The following is a 19917-nucleotide window of genomic DNA, read 5'->3' on the forward strand; positions in this document are numbered from 1 at the left end:
TTTTAATGTTTATTTATTTTTGAGAGAGAGCGCGCAAGCGCTTGGAGGGGGGAAGGGCAGAGAGAGAGGGAGACACAGAATCTGAAGCAGGCTCCAAGCTCTGAGCGGTCAGCACAGAGCCCGAGGGGGAGCCTGAAGTCATGAATTGTGAGATCACGACCTGAGCTGAGGACGCTTAAACGACTGAGCCACCCAGGCGCCCCTTGTCACTCTGGATTTTAATTCAATTCCCTCATTCTATCGTTGAGAAAAATAGACTGCATAGACAGGAAACAACTTGCCTGGGAAAGCCACTCTGGAGAGTAGAACATAATTTCCTGCTTTCTCACCATACTTTGTACTATGGCCAAAATCAACATTTGTTACCAAAGAGTAACAGAGAATCTACGATTCCCCCAGCATTTCAGAAGTTAGACTTGTTTGGGAATGGCCACAATTTCTTGTCTGTTATGTGTGTCCACGTGAGAAGAAATCTCACCTAAATTCAACTCCCCCGCCCCGGTCTGGCCCACTTCAAACCGACCTCAGACGCCGGGGGAAGGCAAGGCGAAGACGCGGTCCACACCAGGAACCTTCTCTCCTAGCTCACGTTTCTACCCGAGCCCGCAGAGACCAGGACCGGAAGTGGCGCTCGGCCGGCGTACAGAACTGCCTATGTAAACCGCGTTTGCTCTGGCCGGAAGAGAAAGGTGCAGCGCTTAGAAGGCTCCCCTCCTAGTACCGGCTTCCGTGCTGCTGCTGTTGCGGACGTGCGAGTAGATATCTGAAAGCTTCCGAGACTCTGGGTTGTGACATGCCGGGCGGAGGCCACTGCCCCGATTGCGGCTCCACTGAGCTCGTGGAAGACTCTCACTATTCGCAGAGCCAGCTGGTGTGCTCAGACTGTGGCTGCGTCGTCACCGAGGGAGTCCTTACTACCACCTTCAGCGACGAAGGCAACCTCCGAGGTATTTGTGCCGGCCTTTCCAGGGCCGTGGGTATAGGCTGGGGTGGTGGAGGGATTGACATCAGATTCCTCTTATTCCTCTCACGCCCTCTCGTTGTCACGTGTACACTTAACTACGGGAGAAAGTGACCTAAAGTGAACGAGCGCTGCAGGAGGGCAGGGGCGGCCATTCCTCTGCGTTTTTCTAGCACCTGGTACGGTATCTGGCATGTATTAGGTCTCATAAACGTCGACCAAATGAAACAGAGAAACAGAGTTTCACTCAATTTATCTAGTTTGGGTGTGATGGACGGATGGAATTCTTTACAAGTGCGGAAAAAGTATGAGCCCGAAGGAGCCTTTAGCCCTAATTGACAAACACATCTTTTTTTTTTTTCTTTCTTTCTGAGTCCCTGACCAGTGCAGCCCTCAAAATCAGCAGTCAAGAAAATTGCGTGGATTGGATATACAGGAGGGATGGCTGCAAATTTGGAACTCTTGAAGCCACTTTAGTGCAGTCTTAACCTTCCTCAGTCTCTGCATTTTTTTTTTAATTTTTTTTTAACGTTTATTTATTTTTGAGACAGAGAGAGACAGAGCATGAACGGGGGAGGGTCAGAAAGAGGGAGACACAGAATCTGAAACAGGCTCCAGGCTCTGAGCTGTCAGCACAGAGCCCGATGCGGGGCTCGAACTCACAGACCGTGAGATCATGATCTGAGCCGAAGTCGGCCGCTTAACCGACTGAGCCACCCAGGCGCCCCTTAGTCTCTGTATTTGATACTGCTTGTGAACGTAGAAAACCAGATGGACTTTTAATGTGCAAAAATGGGCACCTTCATGAGACTGGGAGCAGAGCCTAATGATATGAATTCTCCCTGGTTTTGTGTGGTGGGAGGCCAGGGGTCTGGTGGATAAAGGCTAAACAAAGCTATTTGTTGTCCCTTATCTTACAGAAGTAACATATTCCCGAAGCACAGGGGAAAACGATCAAGTTAGCCGCAGCCAGCAACGAGGTGAGACTCAACCTTTTATGATACAGTGGCCTTAAAGAAAATTCTTCTGATGGTCCAGCCCATCCTCTTGCTTTTCCTGATTTCAGCATTGCTATGTAAGGTAGAGTAGAAGAGAATGGTAGTCCGAAATAAAGAATGGAGATGGCCTAAGAGAGGTGGCAATTCAGTATACAGTGTGGGTATGTTAAAGGTTGATTTAAGCATCCCAGATCACACTTTGGCTTGGCTCTGAATCACACCAGCCCCTGAAGAGTGGTGGGTTGAAACGTGACTACTTTCCCCAGATTTCTTTGTGTCTTTAGAATGACCTCACCAAGCGTCACTTCTGTCATTGTAGAAAAGTACATCATTTGTGCAACTGGTCTGGGAGGCAAGTGTAGCAGAAGTTGCTAGGAGCCACTCAGTAGTGCCTTTGACCCCTCTGACTCTGGCTGTGGGCTTTCTTAGGTCTCCGCCGAGTGAGAGACCTCTGTCGAGTCCTGCAGTTGCCATCAACATTTGAGGACACAGCAGTTGCCTACTACCAGCAGGCGTACCGACACTCTGGCATCCGTGCTGCCAGGCTGCAAAAGAAGGAGGTGCTAGTTGGGTGCTGTGTCTTGATTACCTGCCGACAGCATAACTGGCCCCTAACCATGGGAACCGTCTGCGCCCTGTTGTATGCAGATTTGGATGTGTTTTCTGGCACCTACATGCAGATAGTGAAGCTCCTGGGGCTGGATGTGCCCTCGCTGTGCTTGGCAGACCTGGTGAAGACGTACTGTAGCAGGTACCTGCCTACCGGGAACCCCCGGGACGGGATGGACCCTTAGCCCTCAATCTTTTTACCTTTCTGTCACTTTTTCACCAAAGCGCATCTAAAGGGATTTGGGAGGAAGATCTATGTTCTCCCTCCCTTGTGCTCTTGTAGTCTCTCTTCCTAGTACTTGGCGATAAAGCTGATTCCATTTCACATTTCTAAACTGTTTGGCATTTCCGAATCCCTTTGCCTTTATTGCATCCTGATGCCTGATGTAGGCAGCGCAGGTATCAGCTTTGTCACCGGGCCGCTGAGTTGCGGCTCTCACGTTGTGCGTGGCCTGCTTGGCTGTGTGCGACCGCCCTGCCTCAGCAGGATCATCTGCAAGTGGAGGTGACAAGATGTTAGTGACCGGGCCAGTGGTGGAAGCTACTGCTTTTTTTTTTTCATTTTATTTTTTTTAGGAGCCACGTTCTTCTCTCTTCTCTTCTCTTCTCTTCTCTTCTTTTTCTTTTCTTTTTCTTTTCTTTTCTTTTCTTTTCTTTTCTTTTCTTTTCTTTTCTTTTCTTTTCTTTTCTTTTCTTTTCTTTTTTTTCTTTTCTGAAAATAGAGTAGAAGGCACAGGCTACCAGTGTCAAGTTGTGTTGGGTTTGCCTGGTTACTTCCTAGCTGGATGACTCTGGGCCAGATTTTTAACTATAAATGCACATAATGGGGCGTAGAGTGGATGATAGGAGAGCATGTGTAAAGCACGGAGAATACTGGCCGACAGCGTCGCTGACACATTAGCTTCCCCCCTGCATGCTCCTGCCCTTCACCTCACGGGTGGGAGAAGCAGCCTGTCTTCTCTCAGCACCTGTATAAACCCGCTGCCAGCAAGTTTGAGTATTTGTTCCAAGAGGACAGAACAGCCCACCTGGAGTGGACTGCTTTTCTTCACTTGGGAAGAGCAGTCCCCTCCCCCATGGGCATCGAGACCAGACTCTCCTTTTGGTCATTTCAGCTTCAGACTGTTCCAAGCCTCCCCGTCTGTGCCACCCAAATACGTGGAAGACAAAGAGAAGATGCTGTCGCGAACATTGCAGCTGGTGGAGCTGGCGGATGAGACGTGGCTGGTGACTGGGCGGCATCCCTTGCCTGTCATCACTGCTGCTACTTTTCTGGCATGGCAGTCGCTGCAGCCTTCGCATCGGCTGACGTGTTCCCTGGCCCGTTTCTGTAAACTGGCGAACGTGGACCTGCCCTACCCTGCTTCCTCCCGCTTGCAGGAGCTGCTCTCCGTGCTGCTGCGGATGGCCGAGCGGCTGGCCTGGCTGCAGGTTCTGAAGCTCGACAAGCGCTCTGTGGTGAAGCACATCGGTGACCTTCTCCAGCACCGCCACACGTTGGTCCGCAAGGCCTTTCGCGATGGAACGGCAGAGATGGAAGCTGGGGAGAAGGAGCTGCGGGAACGGTGTCAGGGGCCAGAGCAGGGAAAAGAGGAGGTGGCGAGTAGTTCCTTAGATTTGCCTGAGGGGAAGCGGCCAGCTAGTCCCACCCCTCTCCTCCCACCTTGCATGTTGAAGCCCCCAAAGCGGATCTGCCCCCCACCCCCAGTCTCCACAGTCACCGGAGATGAGAACATATCTGATAGTGAAATAGAGCAGTATTTGCGTACCCCTCAGGAAATTAAGGACTTTGAAAAAGCTCAAGCTGCAAGACAGGCTGCCAGGAGTGTTTCTAACCCTCCCTGATGTACATCTGGGGGAGCACTCACCACATTCTGACAGCAGCTTAATAATAATCCTGTCCTATCTGGAGAAATCAGCATATGTAAGTCCTTAGGTGTTTTCTTGTTTAAAGGAACCAAGGGACTCTGCAATTACCTGGACCCTGGGTCCTGGAATAGAAGTTGGGAGCAGTGCAGGGACGATTGGCTTGGAGAGAATCGGTCCTTTGGTGCCGGAGAAGTGGCCCATGTTTGTATTACGTGGGATGGCTTCCCTCCTAGACTGGTTGGAGGAGGTTAGGCTTCCTCCTGGTTTGAACCGGGTACAATGCTGCTGCTACAGGCCTGATGATGGGCCCTCACTGCTGGTGTGGAGCGGGTGGTATCTCGAACAGTATCAGCCCCCAGAGGACAGGAACCGGGCAGCTGTGGGCCCAGTGTCCACCTATAGGCATCGATGGGTTCTTGTGTATGAGGTCATGAAATCCTCCACTTCATAACAAAAGGACCGTGGGTGGACTAAGGTTATAGCTCAAGGGCTTTGCAAAATTTTAATATATTAAAACAAGAGGCATCTGCTAGAAAACATTCTATTGTATAAAACTCAAGCTTTTAAAAACATGTTTTCTTTGGCACTTTTCATCCCCTCCCTCCCTTTTTTCCCCAGCGTATTGCAAAAGCTCTCCAGTGCTAAGGCATTGGCAGGGTATGTAAACGGCAGCCAGCATATGTGGAAGAATAATACGAAGCTTTTTTTTTTTTTCTTTTTGTCTAATATTGTCTGTGCAGCAAGCATAAATAACAGGATTCATCCCAAGGTGTGTGGGTTTTCTCCCCTCCCTTATGTCTTTTGCCTTCGTGATCAGGCTGCAGTGACATGGACGCTGGGAGGGGACCTAGACCAGGTCTTGTTTTCCTGTTCTTCACCAGGCCCAGGTTTCCCTCCACCTTCACTGGGTCCTTTAGTAAAAGGCTGGTGGTGACTTTTTAGGTTGGGGGAAAATATGGGTGCTGGTGTTTAAAAGTAGTGAAGGCACAGGGCCCGGGTGAGCTGCAGGGACCCTACCTGATACCTTGAGGGATTCAGCTTGGGAGTCTGTGAGGCAGGAAGCCAGTTTGATGTTTGGGAGGTTTCTCCCTAACCTGACTTAGAGGTCAGTTCTTGGACTGGTCCTTCCATACGGCCTCATGGAGGCAGGGAAGTCTCTTCCTCAGCCCCATGGTGTTAGAAAGCTGAGACTAGGGGTGTGGGGCTTGCAACTGAACAATAAGTGCTTCCCCAACACTACCTGCAGCCTTGTGGTAGAGCCTCTCTTCGGAGCACTGTTTATAGGGCCAGGTTTAGGGCGTGACTGCCTTCAGCTCCAAATCTAAGCACTACGACTCTCTACTTCCCTCAGATCCTTCCCAGGCATCTGGCAGAGTCAGCTTCTCAGGTGTAGGGCCTTGGCTTTGTCCTGGGACGCCCCCTCTACAACCCTGCCATGTGGTGTGTGGACCACTCCTGTGGGAAGTGTCCCACCGTCCCTGATGGTGCAACCTTCCCACCTGCTCCCACCCCCTTCCCTAGAACTCCATCTCCAGAGCTGCTTTCACACGGTTCTACCTTCTCTTGCATAGTTTATCTTAAAAGCAGCACCTATAGGTCCTGGTCACCTGGTTCAACTGCTAGGCTGGCCCCCTGGTTGGCCAAGAGCAGGGTTGGGGAGAGGCCCTAGGATCTAGGCACAGAGGGCTGACTTCTGACGAGGGCAGTGAGGAGAGAACGCTGTTCTCAAGCTCCTGTCATCTGAGTCTTCCTGATCAGGCTGATGACCATCAGTGAGGCACGGTGGATAAGCTGTGGGGAGTACCTAAGGAGGAGCCCACCTGGGGGCTCTGGGGGGGGCAGTCTCCCACTCCACGGGCTGGCAGGACCTCCCCTGCTACCCTGGACGGCACCGATTTGACTGCCAAAACCAGCCTGGGCTGGGACGGAAATGTATCATGCCTGTGGTCCTGGGATTGTCCCTACCCCAGAGGGACTGCCCTCTTGGCGGTGGCAGGCCTCCCCCTGTCGTTTTCCCCAGCCTCCAGGACTAAAGCTGGTGTGCCGAGCCGCAGCCATGGGCGCCTCTACCTCAAACCCGTTGATGTACCGGTTGACGTCTTTGAGGCCCCGCCCCCCCTCCCCCCCAGCAGCCTGGGTGACAGGGCCACATGGCCAGCCTGTCCTACAGCGTCGCCCACCCCTGCCCTAGACGGTGGTTTCGCTCTTCCACAGCCCCGTCTTCATGCAGGCGCCTCCGGCCGCCTCCGTGCCCGTCATGGTGATGTCGTCGTACTTGGCCCCCTTGGGCGCGCCGTTCAGACTGGCCGCGTTGAGCGGGTACGAGCGGCGCTTGCTCTCCCTCTCCAGCGCGCCGCCCCCGCCACCCTTGAGGTTGTCGCGACTGGCGCTGCGGCGCTGGCCTGGCCGGCCCGCCTCGGGGGGCGGCGCCGCACTCGTGTCGCTGCCCTCCGACGGCGTGAGCATGGGCTCGCCCTCGAGCTGGAGGCCCGGGCTGTTGCGGCTGCTGCCCGGGTAGCTGTCGGACGGGCTGTTGTGCAGGCTGCCGCTCTCGCTGGACAGCAGCTCCGGCGCCCCGGCCGCCGCGCCCCCGCGCAGCGCCTTGAGCCGGTTCTTGGCGCCGGCCTCCCCCGCGCGGTGCCCCTTGACCCGACTCTTGTGCACTCGGCGCCCGTGGTGCAAGTTGTTGGCGTGGCGGGGCGCGAGGCTCCCCCGGGAGCCCGTGGGCTCTGGCTCCCCTTCCCCACGGGCCACCACCCCGGCCTCGCACACCTGACTCTGGGCCAGCTGCAGGTTGGTGAGCTTGCAGGGGCCCAGGGGCGGCGCGTGGCCGCTGCTGCCGCTCGGGGAGGACTTGAGGGAGGGAGGCCCCTCTCCGAACACGGGGGAACCGTCCTCTGAGGCAGCGGGCACGGCCCGGGGTGAGGCGCCGGGGGCGGAGGCGTGGGGGCAGCAGGCACGCCAGGAGGCCCTGACGTCCCTGCGCCTGGCACAGTGGTGGGTGAAGACGAAGAGTCCCAGGGCGGAGGCTGCCACCCCGTACAGGCAGCTGCACACCACCCGGGGCAGCCAGCGCTGGGACACGGCCAGAGCCCCACAGGCCCACATGGCCAGGTACAGGAAATGCGTGGTCACCAGCGCCCCCAGTTGGACTCCCGGAGAATAGAGGCCGTCACCATCCTCCAGGGGCCCGGGTGTCACCACCCCCGCGCTCCCAGTAGCCAGAAGGGAACCTGAGTCATTCAGGAAGGGGCCGCTGCTCCTGAGCCTGGTGGAAGCCCTGAGCTCCTCCCCTGGCTCCAGGGAGACCCTGCTGGTGCCCCCCTTTGGGCTCTGTGCCAGAGGACCCCTTAAGCGCAGCCCTGCACACAGGAAATAGATCCAGGTGATCAGCAGAATCAAAGCCACCGGGATGTAGAAGGCTCCTAGGCTTGGACGCCACACCAGCCAGCAGCTGAGGGGAGACACAGGCAGTGGATGAGGAGGGGGAGCACGTCTGAGGTGGCTGGGTGGCTGGGGTGATAGGACATGGTGAGTGGAAAAGCAGAGGTTGGCTGAGTCAACATGCATGGGTTTGGGGTGGGTCGCCGGCTGAGCGGGCCTGGCAGGTGCCCCTGCCAGGGAAGTAGAAGGTGTCCAGTGTCAGGGTGGGTGGGTTTGGGGCGGGCGGGGCAGCGGCGCTCACTAGGGGCTGTGGTCCCGGTAGTTGTGGATGTTGACAGCAGCTGTGATGCCACAGATAATGAGTGGGATCCCTCCAGCGATCAGATAGAACCTGGGGAGGAATGGGGTTTGGGGGTCAGAGAGATGGGGAACCAAGGGAATTGGAAGCAGGTGCTCGGAAACCTTGACTCAGGGTCTCTGTCCCATCCTCTTTCCCCTTTAAATTCTGTCAGAATTTTTTGCCTGGGACGCAAGGCCCCTACGGGGCAGGTTCAGTAGATTCCTAGGGGACTTGGCCAAGACTGTTCTAAGGGAGAGAGGCTAAAATTGCTCTCTCACCCTAAACACTGCAGAAATCAGGGTGCTGCTCACGTGGCCAGGATCCCTGTCCAATGCCCTTTGGAGTCTCTTCCTTCCCTGGCTTTGTCATGCGGGAAAAGCCCTAAGGGTGCACCCACCCCATGGCCTTGGGCAACCTGGTGCCACCTAGGGCCTTCTCTCTTTGGAGCGTGATCTCCCAGGATCTTGGACCCACCCTGCATCCACCCTGGGAGGACAGAGCTTGGTGTTCTATACCCGCCTCTGAACCCTTCACCCTTGCAAAGCTGACAGTCGAGGCATGTACCGGAGCATGGGACGGGGAGCGGGCGGGGCAGAGTCCCCTTCTTGTGGAGGGGGCGCTCTCCAGGTGAGCTCCTTGTGGAGGACGCGGGCCTTCACACCCATCCAGAGCAGTGTGGACAGTGAAGAGTAGTGCAGAGTGACACCCACCTGCAGGGTGAGGCCACTGACGCTGGGGGACGGGGCCGCTACGACTGGAGCCACCCCAGAGCCTCCGTGCGCAGCGTTCTCCCGCTCCTCCCAGGTTCCCATCCCCAGCTCTACCCAGATCCTCCTCAAGGTTCTGACCCCGTGGTCACCCTCTCAACTTCCAGCCCGGGGTTCTCTCCCACTCCGGAGACTTGACACCCCTGCTCTTGCTTTCTGGCTTGTCCCTGACCTCTCCTTGCAGACCCCATTCTCCACTTTGAAGACCCATCTCATAGTTTCTCTACTTCTTACCTCCCCTCCTCTCATGCCCCCCGACCCCAGCAAGGTTGGACACAACAGTGGAGGTGGGGCCTGTTAGCATGAGTCCCCTTTTCCCCCTGCACCCACAGACTCTGTGCCTAGGCTGCCATCACTCATCTAGGAGCGCCCCCCGCCCCGCTCCAGCCCCTTCTCCTGCTTACTGCCTGGCAGACCGTCGGGTAGTTGGTGAGTGTGATGCCTCCTGCAAAGACGGCGGAGGTCATGGCCATGTGGAAGCACAAGTTCAGCAGCATGTGCCAGCCCTTCCGGGACACGTGGATGGAGCTGCCCCAGAAACAGTAATTAATGGGCCACTCAGCCCAAGATCAGGTCCATGGGGTCTCAAGGTAATTCATAGAGCAAGAGGGAAAGGCAGATATCTATGTGCATACATGTGTGTGAGTGTGATAGAGGCCCCAGGGCAGGAAGGGCTTAACCCCCAAGGTGTGTTTTCCAGCCCTAGACCCTGCAAATAAAATGCTAGGCAAGGGCCCAAGAAAGTCATGTGGCCCCACTGGGGAAAGGAACACTTGGCCAGTACTTGGTGAGACCCACAGCCCTCCCTCCTCGCCCACCCCTCCTGCAGGCGCTCCCACCTGTGGTTGAGGATGTAGGTGATGATGGTGGAGAAGAGGCAGAGCAGCAGCAGGGCGGTGCAGGGATACACGACAGGGTGCAGCCCTGCCCCTGAGCCCCCTACCTCCCTGGGGAAGGCACTCAGCTCCTAGAAAGAGTAGGAAAGAGGACGTATTAGGAAGCCAGGGGTAGAGGCCACCCCACGGAGTCCTGGCCAGCCCCCCAGGCCACTTTTCCTTTCCCCAAGCCCTGTCAGCTTTGGCCCCTAGTCCGTCCAGGTAGGTGAAGATGTAAGTGCTGCGAGTCCGCTCTTAGGAAGTCAGTCTTAGGCAGTGTTAATCATCTACTGCCTGCCTATTCCTCCCTCCTAGTCTCTTGCCCTTCCGGGAGCTTTTCTGAGCCTCAGCCTGAAAATCAGGGATGAGGAAAGAGCTGGAAGTTTCTATCATCCAGCTGATCTGGGAGAGCGGGCTGCAAAATGTGGTGAGGGAGTGGGGTGACCAGAAAGGAGAAATGTTCCCAGATTTTTTTTTTTTTTCCACTTTAACAATCTGGGTCTCAGAGAGTGCAGGATGTGAAGACCGGGGCTGGGGAGTTCCAGGTCCATCTCTTTCGATGAGCGGAGGCAGAACCTCCCTGTCTCCTGAAAGATGAAAAGGTGTGGGGAAGGCCAGAGGGACGTTTCCCCATGAGTCCTACAGTTACGAGGCCCGATAAGGCTGCTGTCCTCTCTGTAGTTCTCTGTGGCCCCAGGTGATCCGAACACCCCCATTCTCACCTCCCACACATTCCCCGGAGTTCTCCCAGCCTCCGGGCCCCTGTCGCACTCACCATGAGCACGGCCACGTTGCCCAAGTGCTGGCAGTGCAGGGAGCTGACGTTGGGCTGGCTGGAGCGGAGCTGGCAGCCCTCGGGGCTCCAAGCCCCGGGGCCGCCCGGCCCGTCCTGGCTCCATCGAGCTGCCATGGGTTCGGCCCCTTCAGCCCAATGCCGTAGCGAGACGGCCACTGGCTCGGTCAGGTTCCCCACACCACAGCCACCTGTGGGAGACAGGGAGGTCCACACGGGTGGAACCGGGCTGCGGGGAGGCTGGCTGTATGGAACTAGGTGGCAGCGAGGTGAACAGCCCGAGCGTGCACTGAATGCCCGCGGGCCAGGCGCCGGCCGGACTTCGGGACATGGTTAGGTGCCAGTTCGGGCCCTGCCTTCCAGGTGGGCAGTCTCACCAGGGTGACACAGGGATGGATCAAAACAAAGCACCAGGGGGCGCCTGGGTGGCTCAGTCGGTTAAGCATCTGACTCTCAGTTTCGGCTCAGGTGGTGATCTTGCGGTTTCCTGGGTTCGAGCCCCGCATCAGGCTCTGCGCTGGCAATGCGGAGCCTGTGTGGAGTTCCCTCTCTCTCTCTCTCTCTGCCCCTCCCCTGCTCACGCTGTCTCTGTCTCTCTCAGAATAAATAAATAAACTTAAAAAAAATTTTTTTTAAAGAAAAATAAAGCACTGGGAGGTGGCCTGTTCCAAGTGCCGAATGAATGGTGGTGACCTACCTGAAAAGAGGGGACTCTGGGGCTGGGGTCAGGGACAGGAAGGTGGAAGGTACTTGTACTCAGGGAACAAAAGGTGAAGAGAGGACTCGGGGATGGAGGGAGTGGGGGCACCCGGAGAGGGAAAGTTGGCACCAGGTTAGGAGGTCGGAGGGAGGGAGGGAGGCCAAGGTGGGTCAAGGGTCTGTGTTTTTAACTCTTGCAATTTGACAAATCTGGGATATAAATCCCAATGTCTTCCTGAGGCTTTTCTCCAGAAGCCCTTTACAGGATGTCTCTGTCCCCTATCCTCCTGGGAAATGGGGTGTGGTCACTCTCCTCTGCCACTCCCCCAGGCTCTTAGGGGGTGCTGTGGGTGAAGGAAGGGCAGGAAGAGGTGTGGGGAGTTCAGTGCCTTACTGGTTCCTGCAAAGATGACAGGGGTGGCCACGCCACGCCTCTTGCCAGGCCCAGGGGCTCCAGGACGTGAGGTGTTGCCATGGCTGCGGAAGAGGCGGCCGTTTCGGAAGATGAGCAGTTGCAGGGTGCAGTCTGGGGGGACAGGGGGAGCCAGGGCAGCCGGAAGGGACGAGAACAGACTGGGCGGCAGCTGGATGGAGGCCAGGGCCACGCTGTTCTGGGGGGACATCGGAGTTCCTCAGAGACATCTAGGACCCCCTAGGACTCCAAGGCCTAACGGTTACCCCCTCCCCCCTCCCCTCTACCCCTTTTCTGGAGCAGCTTCCACTCACAGCACCCACTCCCACGAGGCACCTGCATCTGGGCACATCCCCTCTTAGCATCCGCCCCCACACGCCTCCCCCAGTGCCCACCTTGATGTGGAAGGACGACAGAGAAATGCTGGGCCTCCCCGTGGTACAGCGGAAGCGGAGCTGCTGATCGGCCAGGGGCTCTGGCTCCGGGGAGGGGTTCTGGCCGGGGCTTCCGGGCCGTATGCCCAGCACTCCCGCCTCCCTTCTCTGGAAGGCTGTGCAGGTCAGCCCCACGTAGCTGTGTGGCTTGATGAGGTAGGCCTCCAATGCCACGTTTCTTGAGTTCTAGGGACAGGGAACTTGTCACTCCCACCCCCCCCCCCCCCCATTTGAGATCTGGCGGCTCTCTCTTGGCTTCCTGCTGAGACCACACGGTCCCTCTCTACGGTCCCTCTCTGCGGGTTTGCTCAGGCTGTGTCCCCCTACGCATTCTTCCTTCCCATCTTCCCAAGGCTTGGCAGTCTTAGGTCTGCTGCCGAGTCTCCCCTACCCCTGGCGATGGCACCTTCTTCCTCCTAAGACCTTTCCTCCCACTCACACCCTACCTTGTATCTTGCTCACTTCTCAACAGATACTAGTTCTGCCACCCCAACTAAACCGTGGAGCAGGGTCCACGTCCAGCCTCCTTGTACCTCCGGAAGTGCCTAGCACAGCATCTTGCTCCCCTGTGGTTGCTAATGGGTTCACAACCCACCCCTGGCGATGTCACCCTCTTTTCAGGGGACAGATGTCTCCATCACTCCTTGTTCCATCACAGTGCTGTCACCCTGATCCCAAGCCCCTCTAGTTCCTTGAGCTGGTGCTACGGTTCCATTCCCCACCGTGAAGTCTTGCACAACTTCTCCCTCTCACTGGCCCCCTCTCCTTTGCACTGCTCCTGACAGCTCGGAACTGAATTCCACTCCACTGAGTCATGCTCCGTGCTCTGGCTAGCTGGGCGCACGGCAGGTGCATACTTGGAGGACTTGCTGCCCGAAGAGAGGAGTGTGTCCGTCCTGGCTGGCGAGGGTTGGCCCCCGTTGATTCTAAGGCCCCTCCCAGTGCGAGGCTCCCCAAGGAGCTTCCTCCCAGCCGACCCATATTACCACAGAGATGTGCTGGGCATGGGGGCTGAGGGCAGCCCCCCCGATGCGCTCCAGGGCACCCACGATGCCGCTGCAGGCCTTGTCTTCACGCTGGGCCAGCCACAGCAGGTGCTCGTCTACCAGCATCAGGTTGCTGGCCATGTCCACCATCACCTCCACCAGCTGGCAGGGGGCAGGGAGTCACTGAGGGCAGGAGTCGGGTTTGGGGCCCAGGGGCTGGGACACAAGAGGCTTGAGCAAGGGAGGGGGTGGTTTCCAGGGGCCCCAGAGGCCGGGTTGAATCTCACCTCTTTGATCTGGTCGACATAACCCAAAAATTTTTGGATCATCTGAGCCACATAGACAACATCCATCATGTCCGAGAAGCTGGCCGCCTCAGCCGTGTACACCCGCAGCTGGTGGGCCAGGGTCAGCGCGTTGGAGGCGTTGATGGGCATCTGGGAGAATTGAGGGGAGAAAGGAGACCGTCCAGTTCTGCTCCTTCTCGCCGAGAACTGCCCCTAGGGGGCCCCCTTGTCTGTGCTGATGCTCAGGGTGCCGGTGCCTGGGGAGAGGGGTCTAGCCCACCAGCTGGGTCTAATCAAGACAGGAGGCACAAGGAAGGAATGAACTCAGGACTCAAGGCTGTCCACTCCGAACACCACTGGCCTAAGGACGATGGGACCACCTCACGCTGTCCTTGTTTTCCCCCTTAAGGCTGTCCTTGCTGTGTTTGGGACTAAAGATGCTCGGGGTGGCCCTGGGAGGGGGTGGTCTGAATTGCCTGGAAGAAGAAAATCGAGAGAACAAGAGCCCTTCACCGCGCACGCCCACAGAGAGGAGGGGCGGCGGAGTGGCCGTGAGGGGGCCTCCAGGCCCCGTGGGGCCAGCGGGCTTCTCCCCTTCCCGTTTCCCGACCCAGAGCAGACGGGATGCCCCCTGCCCCTCTCCTCTCCTGGCCTCACCAGCACAAAGGTGTAGAGCACGCGGGTGATGTCGTTGGTGTACAGACAGTGGGAGTAGTCCCCGGGCTCCCAGCGGCCAGCTCGGTCACACCGGCGGGAGGCTCGGGTGCCCGGGGCACCCCCGCTCAGGGGCACTGAGGTGAACGGGTACTGTAGGCAGGACTGGTAGGCTGTGATGCCGGCCAGGGTTCGAGGCCACCTGGGGGTAGAAGCAGGAGTGTGCTGTTGCCCCAGGCTCTTCCTTCCCTCAGAACAAGGGTCCCTCCCCTGCCCTCAAGAACCTGGATGCTCGGGCCCCTTGGGACCTGGGGGAAGGCTTCAGAAGCGAGGGTTTGGACTGGCCTTCCAGGGGCTCCCGAGCCCCACCTTCTCTCTAACTCTGTGTGTGTTCAGAGTCGGAGCCCTGAGTTCAAGTCACTTAGCCTTGGCGCCCCTGAGTATTCTCAGCTGTACAACGGCGAGAACAGACCCGCCCTCGCTGAGGGGGCCATTGGGATATTACGGCGTGTTTGTTGTGCGAGAGTTTTGTGTACTGTTAATGTAAGGAAGCAAACCAAAGAAACAAAAAAATCCACCCAAACTTCCTGTTCTGCACAGCACATCTCAGATGGGGAGTTCATACCAAAAGACAAGGGCTCTGTCAATACAGCAGCGGGACAGTGGCACTTGGAGCTGGACGACAAAAGTGCTGTCTGCATCTCAGAGCAGATGGGGAGACCCTGGTCACCGGTGTTGTCAGACGCAGGAGCGGGGGTGGGGGCTGGGAGGGGGTTCCTCTGGGGCAGCAGAGGCGGCCGCACCTGAAGTCCCCGCGGTTGTTGGCCACTCGCTCAGCCGGGCAGTAGGAGGCCGAGGTCTCCAGCACCACGATCTCCACTTTCTTGCTGGCGTTGCCCTGGGCCGTGGACACCGAGCACTCCCACTCCCCTGACGCCCACACGCCGATGTGAGACACCGTCAGCTCGCTGCAGGCGGGCAGGGGGAGGGCCAGCTCGGCGAGGTGCTCCAGGTGGCCGTGCCACTCTCCCTGAGCGCCCCGGCCCCGTCCACCCGCGTCACCCTGGCCTAAGTGTGCAGGGCTTGAGCTTCGGGGTTCTTTTTCCTTTAACTGAGCGAGGGATACAAGTACATACTCCTTTCATTCCCATCGGCCTTAAGATATTGTTTTCCTGAGCTTCAATTTCCCTGTGTGTATCAGGGAGATAATAATACCTCTCTCGAAAGTCTATTGGAGAGATTAAGTCTGATAATAGAGTTTTTACATCGTAAAGGCACTAAAGAAAAGTCAGATGTGATCCTTTTTTTTTTTTTCTATCAGGCATTTAATCTGTATTCCCCTATCCAGACCGTGAGTCCTGGATTTCCAGGCACACACACAAGCACACTCTTAACGCCCATGAATGTACTCCCAAGGACATCTGGGCACAGGGCGTTGGGCGGGCAGGGGATGGGTACTGTGGCAGCAGGGCCTGTACCTGGTGATGAAGGTGCAGTCATGGATGAGGCTCTCGGCCAGGAGGATGCCCGCCTGCTCGTCACCCTCCAGGGGGGCCCGGTTGTGGTACCAGCGGATGCGGGTGTCTTCGCCCAGGTAGCTGGCAGAGCACTGGAAGGGCAGTCGGTCACCCTGGAAGACCACTTGGCGCAGGGACGGGATGAGGTGGTGCGTGTGCAGCTCCAGGGCCCCTTCTGTGGGGGGGGACACCAGGGCAGTGAGGCCCGCGTGCAGCAGCGTGCGAGATGCCGGGGGCAGGGGCGTGGTGTGCAGAGCCAGGAGTGGAGCTGCACTGGAGCCCACTGTGGCTGGGGGCTGGGGGGGAAGGGGCAGGAGAAAGCCTCTGGAGATAAGAGCACAAGGAGGGGGCGGGAGGGTTTGGGGCAAGCAAAGAAAAGCACTCCTGTGGCAGCACATTTGTCACCCCAGGAGGTGGGACCAGGTGCAAACACAAAGCAGCAGCCCCAAAGAAAGTTTAGGAACAGCTGATGGAGAAGGACCCCCAGGGGGTTCTGAGGGAGAGGATGCCCTGGAGAACGAGAGGCAGGGGGAGCCTCGAGCCAGTGGGGCCCTTCAGGAGCGCGTCTGCGCCAAGGGTGCAGGGTGAGGGCGTGCTTACCGCAGCGCAGCTGGGCCTCCTGGAGGCCGCCCAGGGCCTGGGCGTGGAGGGCACCGGGGTAGGCACAGAGCGTGTGCTCCGACAGCTGCAGGGAGCGATTCCGGGCCCAGGACAGCAGCCAGCGCAGGCGGCAGTCGCAGGTCAGGTACTCAGTGCCGAGATCCCTGCAGAATGGGTAGAGGGGCCACAGAGTAGAGCGGAGGGGGCGTGGGCTCAGGGGGCGGGGCTGGAGCCCTGGGAGGGAGACTGAGGCTGGGAAGGGCACATTTGGGTATGCGTTTGCCACCACCAGCCTGGCGATGGTGGGAAGGCAGGTATGATGCTTTCAGCCATTGCCTGTCCCGCCTATGCATAAGGCTGGCCACGGTGGTCATGATACTTGCATGTGTCCTTCCTGGGCAGAGAAAGGAAGCAGAGGTCTGAGTCCTTGGGCTGGAAATAGATACTCACACAACCTTAAGGGCTGGCAGCTCATCAAAGACCCCAGGTTGCAGACTGGAGAAGATGTTTCCAGATATGTTTCTGCAGGGGGGCAGGGAACAGTGAGCCCGGATCTCAGGGTCTCCCTGAGCCAGAGGAGGGAGGAGTGGGTGAAGGGAACACAGGGGACTCTGAGGGTCTGGTGCTGCCCTCCCTCCTCCCAGGCCCCTCCTCCCCACTAACTGCCCCTCACTTACAGTCGGAGAAGCCTGGGGAGGCCCTGGAAGGTCTCAGAGGTGAGACAGCCAATCCGGTTGTTGGAGAGATCTCTAGAGAGACACACACACAGCCTCAGCAAGCTGGCCGCGTAGCAACACGTGGATCCACTTGTGGGGGACACAAGTGTGTGGCCGGGGCTCGTGTGGGGAGTAGGATGAACAAGGAGATGGGCTTGAGGTGTCTCCTCCATCGGCGCCCCCCGCCCCAGCAATACAGCATGTTGGGGACAGGGGCGCTGTGAGTGGGGAAACGAGAAGGGACCCAGGGGACCGGCCCCAGGGCTAGGGGAGCAGGACATGCCACTTACAAGCGCTTCAGCTCTCCCAGGCCCAGGAAGGCCCCGGGATGCACCGTGCTGATGACATTGTTCCTCAGGTCCCTGTGGGAGGCAAGTGGGAGTACTCACACCTCTGCCTGTCTGGGCCACATGCTCCCCTGGGGTGGAGAAGTTTCACTTTTACCAGACGAGAACTAGATTTCCTTCTAAATCTCCTCAGCGCTGGTTGGGAGGCTGGATGAAGGATCCCACCCCTTAGACACGTCTCCGCGGCCCACCCCAGCAACCGTCAAGGGGTGCTGGTCAGAAAGGTGTCAGGAAGCATATGGAAGCCAAGAGATGGGGTGGGGCCACCTGGGACACAGAAGCAGCGCACGGTGGAAGCAAGGAGGGGAGCCGGCACTGAACTGGGAGCTGGGAGCCCTCGCTCCAGGTCGCTCCAATCTGAGCTGCCCAGGATCTCACAGGGGCTGCTGTGTGCACCACTTGAAAATGGATGTGAAAGTCTTTTGTAAATTGCTATCCAAAGGTAAGATCTCCTGGAGTGTGGCACTGGAGGAGGTATTTTCATAGCCATCCTGTCCATGTTGATCTCTCCATTTGACAGGTGTGGAAATGGGTCAAGCAGCTGATGACCGCATGGGTGCTGACCTGGGTCTCTGATTCCAGGGCACAACCATTACCGTCCCCACCCCCACCCCGCCCAGCGATCCCTCATTCTTCAGGTGAGGAAGGCAAGGCTGAGGGGGTAAAGGTTTGTCCACCTGCCTTCCCCCCATGGTCTCCTAGGAGCCCACAGTACTGAGGGAAAGTGGCAAGGGAAACACCATTTCTGGGCTGAGCCCGAGCAGGTCCAGACAGAAGAAGGTGGTGCGCCTCCCCGCCCCCCCCCGCCCCCCCCCGCCCCCCCCCCCCCCCCCCCCCCGCCACCTGCCCTCCAGGGCTCCACGGGGGGGGGGGGGGGGGGCCAAAGGCCACCCACCGGGAGGAGCAAATTGTTTGTCCCAGGGTCTGGTTGCTCAAGCTCAACCGCACAGCCACACTCCAACCCTCCCTCCCTTTTATCACCTCCCCCAGTGGTGGCAGGGTAGAGCTGAAGGGGCAGTTCCTACCCACTGGGGACCCACCAGTGCCTACCCGGTCCCAGCTCAAAACCTGGCAGACTGGCAGCTATCTGGGACCACTGAGGACCAAAGTGAGCACTGGCCCACTGGCTACATCCCATCCTCTGCTTCCTGGGCACAGCCACTGGTGTCTAGACCACCAGCTGGCCACTCACCCAACTACTCAAGGACCACCGGAGTCTTTCCTGAGCCCGCCCAGCACGCGCGCAGCCTCACGGAGTAATGTGCCAGGAAACCTCCCTGCTCAGCCAGACTGCCTCCCCCTCCTGGGACCGTGGGCTGGGGGCTGCTGCCTCCTTGTTTGCTCCCTTCATTCCATAGTGCTCTCTGTGCATTCCCACCCCACCCCAGACATCTAGGTAGATTATGAGGCAGAGGGCAAGGGTGGGGGATTCCTGGAGTAATCAACCTGTCAAGAAGGCCTGTGCAAGAAGGTGGAGATTGACAGAGATATCTGGGGCCAGCCTGCTTTCCAAGGCCCACCACCCTCCAGCCCAGAATGACACAGGGCGCACTTGGCCCTGCCTGCCAAAGTCTCAGGGACATCTGTGGATTATGGGCACGAGGGGGTTAACTAGCCGCTCCCAGCTCTGGGAGAGGAAATGGGTGTCCAGGATGGGGGGGGGGTGCCATCCCACCAGGGGGCCTGTTTTCGCATAGACAGTCCCAGCTGGGGACAAAAACACCCAGAGAGAGAGAGAGAGAGAGAGAGAGAGAGAGAGGAGAAATAAAACACGCTGCTTAGTCCCGCCCATGGCCAAGGGTCCTCATACTGGAGCTCCCTCTCATACCGAGGACGTGGCCTCCATAACCCCGTGTCCCTTGAGAAAGAAGGGAAAGTCAGCAGAAGGGGCCAGCTTCCTCAAGAAGGGATGGCTTCCATACCCAGGCATGCTGGTAGTGCCCCAGCAGGGACTGTGCAAGTATGCAGACCCTAGATGCTTGCGCAGCATGGACACTGGAGAGGGACAGGAAAGGTGCCCCGCCTGGTCTGGGTTGCCCTTCCTGCCTGGCATCCCCCTTTTGGCTCCTTACTCTCACAGCACCCCCTCCAGTGCTGTTCCAGCATGTGCCCCCTGGCCCCTGTTGGGGTCTGGCCATTCTCAGGGCTCTGCCTCCCACCCCCACGCGGGGGACGGGCAGAGGGAAACACATTCCTCATTGTGTCACTTCCCTTCATGGGCTGCCAAGGGGCTGAGGCCGCAGCCCCCCGCCCCTTCCCTCTCTGCTCACTGTGTTTATTCTCATTTCCTCCCCGGCCCCCCTTGAGAACCCCCACCCCGCCTGCCCCACTGATGCTCTGCAGATGGGAGCAAGGCGGCCACTCAGGCCCCAGCCCCTTCCTGCCCTGGGTTTCCTGCAGCCCAGAACCACGCGGGGGGGGGGGGGGGGGTGCTGAGAGGGGAGCTTCCCCCCGGGCGCTGGCACTCCTTTTCCCTTGCCTCACACCCACAGAGTGGCTTTAGGGGGTGACCAAGGCAGCCTTTCCAGAGCCCAGGCAGGCCAGGCCTGAGTCTTCTCCTGAGGAGCATAGGCTGGAGGCTGCTCACTGATGGGGCTGATGGGGTCACGGTCCCTAAGGCAGGGGAAGTGTGGCTCTGGGGCTGTACCCTCCCTAGCAGCAGGAGGAAA

The 19917-nt window shown here is 58.2% G+C and overlaps 2 protein-coding genes across 3 annotated transcripts in view; one reads left to right on the forward strand and one right to left on the reverse strand.

The window, feature by feature from the left end:
- Positions 1-255: 255 nt before the first annotated feature.
- Positions 256-5009, forward strand: BRF2 (BRF2 RNA polymerase III transcription initiation factor subunit). The gene is made up of 4 exons (XM_019440798.2): positions 256-947; positions 1882-1941; positions 2389-2710; positions 3684-5009. Exons 1-4 carry the CDS (start codon positions 794-796, stop codon positions 4411-4413), a joined length of 1266 nt encoding a protein of 421 aa, XP_019296343.2. The 5' UTR covers positions 256-793; the 3' UTR covers positions 4414-5009.
- ADGRA2 (adhesion G protein-coupled receptor A2) overlaps positions 4914-19917 on the reverse strand; it is a 35660-nt gene continuing 20656 nt past the window's right edge. Inside the window, exons 3-19 of one of the 2 annotated variants that reach the window (XM_053901083.1) lie at positions 17192-17263; positions 16863-16934; positions 16636-16707; positions 16186-16349; positions 15547-15760; positions 14872-15036; positions 14072-14270; positions 13415-13564; positions 13128-13289; positions 12103-12327; positions 11690-11906; positions 10579-10787; positions 9768-9895; positions 9333-9456; positions 8726-8871; positions 8123-8212; positions 4914-7891 (exon numbers count right to left, since the gene is read on the reverse strand). In XM_053901083.1, coding sequence (XP_053757058.1) covers positions 6625-7891; positions 8123-8212; positions 8726-8871; positions 9333-9456; positions 9768-9895; positions 10579-10787; positions 11690-11906; positions 12103-12327; positions 13128-13289; positions 13415-13564; positions 14072-14270; positions 14872-15036; positions 15547-15760; positions 16186-16349; positions 16636-16707; positions 16863-16934; positions 17192-17263 — 3676 coding nt within the window. In that variant the 3' untranslated portion in view covers positions 4914-6624. The remainder of the gene's footprint in view (positions 7892-8122; positions 8213-8725; positions 8872-9332; positions 9457-9767; positions 9896-10578; positions 10788-11689; positions 11907-12102; positions 12328-13127; positions 13290-13414; positions 13565-14071; positions 14271-14871; positions 15037-15546; positions 15761-16185; positions 16350-16635; positions 16708-16862; positions 16935-17191; positions 17264-19917) is intronic. The other variant, XM_053901084.1, reaches the window with a different exon arrangement.

This window comes from Panthera pardus, unplaced genomic scaffold, assembly GCF_024362965.1.
Source record: "Panthera pardus isolate Hobbes unplaced genomic scaffold, ASM2436296v1 HiC_scaffold_13, whole genome shotgun sequence".
In the NCBI taxonomy this organism is placed as follows: domain Eukaryota; kingdom Metazoa; phylum Chordata; class Mammalia; order Carnivora; family Felidae; genus Panthera; species Panthera pardus.